General features: G+C 43.4%; 1 protein-coding gene across 1 annotated transcript in view; it reads right to left on the bottom strand.

Annotated features, from left to right (window-relative positions):
* LOC107299712 (myeloperoxidase) overlaps positions 1–8,238 on the bottom strand; it is a gene marked incomplete at its 5' end in the record, with an annotated part of 87,433 nt that extends 79,195 nt beyond the window's left edge. The window contains one exon of the mRNA XM_015829056.1: positions 8,136–8,238. Within this exon, the coding sequence (XP_015684542.1) occupies positions 8,136–8,238 (103 nt within the window). The remainder of the gene's footprint in view (positions 1–8,135) is intronic.
* Positions 8,239–8,574: the final 336 nt, after the last annotated feature.

Consider the following 8,574-nt stretch of genomic DNA (forward strand, 5'->3'; position numbering starts at 1 on the left):
CTGCCTACCACCCTTCAGAAGGAATTTTTTTCCACATAAAGCCTCTCTCCATTTTGCTCTGTGAAGCAAATATCAATTCTGAATTACCTGAAACACCAGGTAACAAAGGCACAGTGGGTTCTGTACAGGTAATTCTTGACTTACAACCAAAATTGAGCCCATAATTACAGCCATAAGTTGTTGCGGTTGTAAGTTGAGGCATCACGTGACCAGATTCAAAGTTACAACCATTTTTACAATGCTCCTTAAGTGAACCCTGCAGTTGTTAAGCAAACTCTGCAGTTATTAAGAAATATGATACTTGTTTAGTGAATCCATTTTCTCCAATGAGCGTTTCTTTTTTTTGCCAGAAATCAGAAGTAAATGTTGGAAACTGGCAAAGCATATTGCAAATTGTGGTTATGTAACTGCAGGATGCTGCAAATGGCCATAAAGATAAGCTGGTTGCCAAATGCCCAAAATGCAATCACATGACCATGGGATGTGTATAATGTTTGGCTGGCATAATTCTAAAAATGGGTTATAAGTAGCTCTGGGGAGATATGTCATAATTTCAAAGGTCATTAAGCAATTAGTTATAAGTAGAAAACTACCAGTATGGGAAAGATACTAGCATACTACTAGGTAGCTCAAGAATTTCAGCCTGTGTGAATAGAGAAAGTGATAATCCTCCCTCTGGAACATCATCCCTCCAGAAATTAGACTGGCCCCACTCTGAAACTCTTTCGGAAGGCACTGAAGATGTGGTTCTGCCAGCAGGCCTGAGGAACCCAGAGCGGGGTGGAGGACATTAAATGGCTGTTATGAGTGTGTGTTGTTACCAGAGTGGGCGGTGGGGAGTTATTTTTTTTAATTCTTTTATATTGTTTTTTTGTTTCCTGTAAGCCACCTTGAGTTGCCATGAGCAAGTAGGTGGCAATATTAAATTTTCCAAACAAACAAACAAACAACTAAATAAATAAATGCTTTCACCTGCTTGTTCTTGTTTGTGTCGTACAGAGGAATAGTCCATGTAAATGTCATGAAGCACTGCCAATTCTCCTATATTACACTCCTTAGGATATTTCTGGACCCTGTTACCACTTTCTCTCAGGATTCCCTCAGGATTTAAGGTATCTGGAAGCTGCGGAGAAATTAACAGAGTTCTGCCAGTTTCTTCTTCTAACCCAAGTGCCCAAAGACCAGTAAAGCTGCCCATTAAATTTCTGCAAAACTGGTTAACTTCCATACAAAAATAGCTCTGTGAAGCAAATATCAAATAGTTAGAACAGTGTTTCTCAACCTCAGCAAGTTTAAGATGTGTGGATTTCAACTCACAGAATTCCCAGCATGCTTCTGGGAAATTCTGGGAGTTGAAGTCTATACAACTTAAAGATGTTGAAGTTTAGAAACACAGAGTTAGGATGAATGACAACTGGGAACTGGGAACTTGACTCTCATCTTTCACCCCACTAACCAACCAATAGATTAGGTGACTGGTTTATAGAGTTCCTGTGAGTTGGAAAGAATTTATTGCAACCTTGAGAAGAGCGGCTAAACCGTATGAGTTCAAGGATCTAGAAGAAAGGCTGCGCGATCATTTTGTGTGCGGATTGAGGAACAGAGACTTACAGCAGAAGCTGTTTGCTAAGGAAGATGTCTCTTTCCAAGATGCTCTGCGAGAGGTTACGGCAGAGGAAGCTGCAGGTGGAGCGGTAAAGAATCTGCGGCCCACTCGAAGCGCTCCAGAGACTGCCACCATCCACAAGGAGGACGTGCGGGAGGATTCGGAAGAGGATCCTGAAGATGAAGTGGACAAACTTTATCCAACAGCTGGAAGGAGGCCCAAAGATCGTCCAGACAAAGGCCCAGCTGAGCTTCGATGCTTCGGATGCGGAGGTCGCCACAAGCGAGCAGAATGTCGGTTCCGTTCCACCATCTGCCGAGCATGCAGAAAGAAAGGGCACATTGCTGCGGTTTGCCTGGGTCGACAGAAGGTACAACCGAAGGAAGAATTGAATCTGAAAGGTACCAGGGTCCCCAGCCAAAAGAGGGTGGGTTTCTGTGCAACACGCAGGAATATATTAAGAATAGGCACACATAAACCCCTTAAAAAGAAATTGTCCCTTAAAGTAAGATTGCAAGGAGTTCCATTGCTGATGGAACTAGACACGGGGTCTGCCCTATCTATAATTTCCCTCAACACATTTCACAAAATCTGCAGCAGCAGTGGCCAGCGAGCTTCGCTAAGGCCTTCTAATGTAATTCTTACTGATTTTCAAAATTCCAAGGTGTACGTTAAGGGGGAGGCCACCCTTAAGGTACAGTATAAGAATTTTGAAGGCCCCTTAGACGTGCTGGTTGTTGGGGGTGAGCGCACGAGTCTGATTGGACTCGATTGGTTCGAGGCCTTAGGAATCCAGCTAACAGGGCTGCACAAATTGCAAATGGAGACCCTTGCAGACGTCTGCAAGGAGTTTGCAGATGTGTTCAGTTCTGAGCTAGGATCCTACAAGGGACCTCCAGTTTCACTAAAGCTAGACTCAGCTGTATAGCCCATAAGGGTTAAACCTAGGAGAGTACCATTTGCTCTTAAGGGCAAGATTGATGCTGAACTGGACAAGTTGCTCCAGCAAGGCATCCTAGAGCCTGTAGACTCCAGCGCGTGGGAAACCCCAATTGTAACGCCTTTAAAGGCAAATGGGGACATTCGTATTTGTGCAGACTACAAGTGCACACTAAACAAGGCCCTACAGCAACATGCTTATCCTGTGCCTGTAGTGAGTCACATTTTGGCTTCCCTTAAAGAGGGTAAGATTTTTGCAAAGCTTGACCTGGCTCAAGTGTATCAACAGTTGCCTGTTGATGATGCAGCAGCAGAGGCTCAAACTATTGTTACCCATAGAGGGGCTTTCAAGGTGAAAAGGTTGCAGTTTGGGGTGAATGTAGCCCCTGGCATTTTTCAAAGTGTAATGGAAAACACCCTGAGGGGTATTCCTGGTGTGTGTCCTTATTTTGATGACGTCCTCATCGCAGGGGACTCAGCTCAAATGCTGGCAGAGAGGTTAAGGGCTGTCTTGCTTCGTTTCTGAAGAGCAGGCCTTAAGTTAAAACAGGACAAATGTAAGATTGGTGTCCATTCCACTGATTTCCTGGGGTTCAAGATAGATGCTCAGGGCATCCACCCGTCTGATGCTAAGCTCAAAGCTATTCAGCAGGCTCCTAGTCCTATGTCTAAGGGTGAATTACAAGCTTTTTTGGGGTTATTGAACTTCTATCATGCTTTTCTGCCTCATAAAGCTGCTATTGCTGAGCCTTTACACAGACTTTTAGATAAAAATGCCTGTTGGCAGTGGACCAAAGTCCATGAAGCTAGTTTCAATGAGGTTAAGGCCTTGCTTACATCCAACGCGGTGCTAGCTCATTTTAATGAGCAGTTGCCAGTGTGCCTGGCTTGTGATGCTTCCCCCTATGGTGTGGGTGCTGTGCTTAGCCATCTGACAGCTGATGGGACTCAGGTCCCTATGGCATATTATTCTAGGACATTGTCTGCTGCAGAGCGTAACTATGCTCAAATTGAAAGGGAGGCTTTGGCTATTGTGGCTGGAATTAAAAAATTCCATGATTTTATCTATGGACGCCATTTTACGGTCTTTACTGACCACAAGCCTTTGCTGGGGTTGTTTACTACGTCCAAACAAACCCCACACATCCTTTCCCCTTGCATGCTGCGATGGTCCATTTTTTTGTCGGCGTAGAAAATAGAAAACTAATAATGGCCTCATAGGAACAAAACAGCCAAGCTCAATAAGACCAATAGCTATTCTGGCATGTCCTCCACCTCACTGTATTCATTGTATTTCACCAAAATTCTCTCTCCTTTGAACAAAATGTTGAAAGCTATTCTGGTAAGACTGAATTGCTGCTTCCAAAGCAAAATGACAAGGGTGCTTTAATAGGATAAACTGAATAACCTATCTGGAGAAGAGGATCTCTAAGTGAGGGAAGATAAAGAGGGCTATACAGAAACCTTATTAATTTTCCTTTCAAAACATTTTTTAGTGATGAAGTTGAGGCTGGTTTAGGAGCAGGGCACAGGGCACTGAACCTGTCCTTGGTTCAACAACATATTAGAAAGCAGCCTCTAGCAAAATTGGCTTTTCCCAAATACTCCCCGTAATGACCCAACTGGGGATGCAGCAAACTATCTTCCTTTGTTCAGCAGCTCATAGTGATTGCAAAAATGCAGGCAGAGGCTGCTTAAGATCAGCATTAGGGGAAAAGATGATCCATAAAATTGTTATTTAAGAGTTCAGATAAATGCAAGATCCACTCTGGGTCAGTTCAGAGGTTTACTTTTCTGAGTGTTTGGATTCGTGATGGAGCCCATCTTCTAGGAACTTCTCTCTGCACTTTCGGCTATTGTCTGTGTGGTATTTATACGGTGCCTGTTGTATATCGCTTTTTAGATGTTGATTGGGGTGTTGATGGCTGGCTATTAAGATCAGCAACTTTATGTCATGGTTCTGACAGATAAAACTCAAAGAACTTTGAGGCATTGTTTACCTTAAACAATCTTTATTTTGAGTAGCATAGCATCGGCAGTCCATAATCAAAGCCAAAAACTAAATTCCCCTCCCCTGAGCACATAGTATCAAAGCACAATTCCCTCCACCAATTAACAGTCATAAATCACATTCCCCAATTAGCATGAAGCACGGGATTCCTCTCCCGTTCTCCAGCCTGCCAATTTCTTATCAGCTCTGGTTACAATAACCTTGTTTCTCACACTGGATCCAGCGTTGTTATGTCTACCTGGACTCTCATTCACATTCCTCCTTCCAGCATCATCTAACTCTAAAAGCAAAAGGTAAAAGATGGCTACATTTCCATTTGTTGTCAATGCAAAAACATCCGATGTTAGCAGAGTTGACATCCAGCCCCTCTTACAAAAAGGATAAATCCTTTAATATAAACAAAAGCACAGGTTTTATTTATTTATTTATTTATTTATTTATTTATTATTTGGATTTATATCCCGCCCTTCTCCTCGTAGGTTAGGGATTGCCTCTCTTCAGACAACGAATATCCTTTCCATTGTACTAAAAACTGCAATTTCCCTTTAAAAATTCTAGAATCAAGAATACGATTTACTTCATAGTGAGTCTGTCCTGCCATCACAAGGGGTCTGGGTGCCTTCTTAAGGGGAGGTTTTAAAGTGGAACCCCGATAAGGTTTCAACAGGCTGCAATGGAAAACAGGATGAATTTTTCCTAAGAGCTTAGGGAGTTTTAATTCCACTGTGACTGGGTTAATGATCTTTACAATGGGGAAAGGTCCCAGGAACTTCGGTTCTAACTTCTTACTGGGTAACTTGAGCCGTAAATACTTAGTTGACAGATAAACCTTTTCCCCCAACTTGGAATGTTCTTTGAGGAGCCCTTTTTTATCTGCCTGCTTTTTATATGTCTCAGAAGCCTTTTTTAAAACAGTCTTTGTGGTTTTCCAAACTTCTTCCCACCCCTTCACCCATTGATCAAGTATCTGGGAAGTGGAGGGCACCTGGGGTATTCTGGTATCGGGTTGAACTCTTTTCCTGCAGCCACTTTAAAAGGTGTGAAGCCAGTGCTGCTGTGAACAGAGTTATTGTAAGCCACCTCTGTGAAAGGGAGGAGGTCAGTCCAGTTTGTTTCTTGGTAGCTGACGTAGCATCTGAGATATTGCGCCACCATCGAGTTAGCGGATTCAGCCCCCCCCCTTAGTAGCTGGATGAAAAAAAGATGATAGACCTTGAGATGAACCAGTTAGTTTAAGGAAACTTCTCCAAAACATAGCTGTGAACTGCACCTGGTAGATGTGTTTCAAAAACATTTTGGTCAGTCATTGGGCAGACGGAAGCCCTTTGCACTGCGATGAAATGAGCCTGCTTTGAAAACAGATCTATCACAGTCCAGATGACTGTATTTCCTCTACTTTTAGGTAGATCTACTGTAAAATCCATAGCAATTTCTTCCTATGGTTGGGAAGGGTCTGCCACTGGTTGCAACAACCCAGGGGGTTTCCCTGGAATTCTTTTCATGGTGGCACATACAGCACAACTCCTAACATAGCTTTCCACATCCCGTTTCAAACCCGGCCACCAGAATTGCCGGCGGATGAGGTGTAGTGTTTTTAAATATCCAGAGTGTCCAGACTGTTTCATGTCATGGTATGTCGGAGAGCACTAAGGTGGAGGGTCTCTGGCAAGTATACCTTTCCCCCCTTGTAAGCCAAACCATCCCTGCACACTAGGGATGTTTGATTGTCTTTGAACCATTGGTCATTGAGGAGCTCTTGTTTTATTTTCTTTGCCCCAGGGTCATCAGGGTAAGGGGCTCTTGAAGGTGGGACTCTGTGCAGCATGAGCTGAGAGGCTGGTTGTGGATTGGAGATAATTGCCTCGTTAACCTCTTCCCGCTGGGTTTTGTACTGGGGCAGTCTGGATAAAGCATTAGCTAAGAGGTTTTTTCCCCCCGGTATGTACTTTAAAGTGAAGTTAAAATGGTTAAAGTACTGCGCCCATCGCACTTGTTTCAGGGACAATTTGCGGGGAATTTTCAGTGCTTCTAGATTTTTGTGATCAGTCCATATCTCAAAAGGCACCTTGCTCCCCTCTAGATAGTGTCTCCAGTTTAATAGAGCCCAGCGGATTGCAAAAGCCTCCTTTTCCCACACAGCCCACCTCCTCTCGCAGTGAATTTTTTCGAGGTGTAGGTGCAAGGTTGTAAGGTCCTACTTTGGTTCTTTCGTAGTAGTATAGCTCCGATGGCCACGTCGCTGGCATTGGCTTGAATTAGAAAGGGCTGCCCTGGGCAGGGATGCTTTAGAACCGGTTCAACAGCAAATAGTCTTTTTAAGTTTTCAAAAGCAGTCTGACAGTTCATACATAGTCCATGCTAGTGGTTGGCCCGATCGCGGCTTTCCTCCCTCTTGCCCGTTTTTAGTAGTTCTGTGAGGGGTAGGGCAATTTTGGCAAAGGAGGGGGTGAATTGATGGTAAAAGTTGGCAAATCCTAGGAAGCTCTGGAGCTGTTTGCGAGTCTTTGGAGGCTGCCATTCAATTACAGCTTTCACTTTGGTCGGGTCCATTTCAATGCCCTCTCTGGAAATTCTGTAGCCAAGATAATCTAATTGGCTCTGCTGAAACTCACACTTTGATAGTTTGACATAAAGTTTGGCATTTAACAGTTTCTTTAGTACTTCTCTTACTAATTTTACATGGTCAGTCATATTCGTTCTGTATATCAGGATGTCATCAAGATACACCAGAACCCCTTTGTATAAATGGCAATGCATAATTGAAGCAAAAAACTAAATTCCCCTTCCCTGAGCACATAGTATCAAAGCACAATTCCATCCTCCAATTAACAGTCATAAATTAGTGGGAAGTGTGAGCTTCCTCTCCCGTTCTCCAGCCCACCAATTTCTTATCAGCTCTGGTTACAATAACCTTGTTTCTCACACTGGGTCCAGCATTGTTATGTCTAGCTGGACTCTCACTCACATTCCCCCTCCCAGCATCATCTAACTCTAAAAGCAAAAGATAAAAGATGGCTACATTTCCATTTGATGTCAATGCAAATAATCCGATGTTAGCAGCATTGACACTTTACAGTGTTGCAGACTTTACAGTGTTACAGACTTCAACTCCCAAAATTCATTAGCTAGGAAACTTGCTGGCTGGGGAATTCTTTGAACTGAAATCCATACATAAAGTTGCTGAGGTTGAAAAATATTGAGAGAGGGAACAGAGGATGAAACACTGGGAATAGTTATGGTGGGGGGGAGGGCTCAGAAAAGATGTCACATACCCTCTATAACACCCGCCCATTCACACAAATATACACATGCACGCACACATCTTTGCATTCTTTTCTGGGGAATATTGTTTTACAACTTCAATATGGCAACACCCTTCTAAGGCTAAGTGACATCCCAAGGAAAAGCTCATGAATGCAAATGTATAGATTCCATAGTTGCATCAGAAACCAAATGCATCTTACCTTCACTGATCTATTCAGGAGTCTTTTTCCATGGAAAGAGGCTGAGCCTTGGGATGGCACTGCAGTTGACAAAATTACGTGGATACTGATTGGCTCGGAAAACGAACCGAGGTACCTCGCGGATGTAGGTATTGTCACAGATGATGCGTGGCAATGACGCTGCAGCAAGAGCCTGTCGCTGGGCTGAGGTGAACACTCCACGGTTCTCCCACCAGAACCTGGAAAAAAACAGGAAAATTCTCACATTGAAGAGCAGCCTCCCACATTTACAGAGAATTTCTTGCTGGAATGAAGCAGAACAGAATAACAGAATGAGTTGGAAGGGACCTTGGAGGTCTTCTCGTCCAACCCCCTGCTCAGGTAAGAAACCCTATACCATTTCAGACAAATGGTTGTCCAATCTCTTCTTTAAACATTTCCAGTGCTGGAGCACCCACAACTTCTGGAGGCAAGTTGTGATTTATTGTTCTGTCAGGAAATCTCTCCTAAGTTCTATGTTGCTTTTCTCCTTGATTTTTTTCTGTCCATTGCTGAAGTCATTAAAGTGCATGTTA

Source organism: Protobothrops mucrosquamatus, unplaced genomic scaffold (genome assembly GCF_001527695.2).
Source record: "Protobothrops mucrosquamatus isolate PMUCROS unplaced genomic scaffold, P.Mucros_1.0 scaffold5328, whole genome shotgun sequence".
NCBI lineage: Eukaryota > Metazoa > Chordata > Lepidosauria > Squamata > Viperidae > Protobothrops > Protobothrops mucrosquamatus.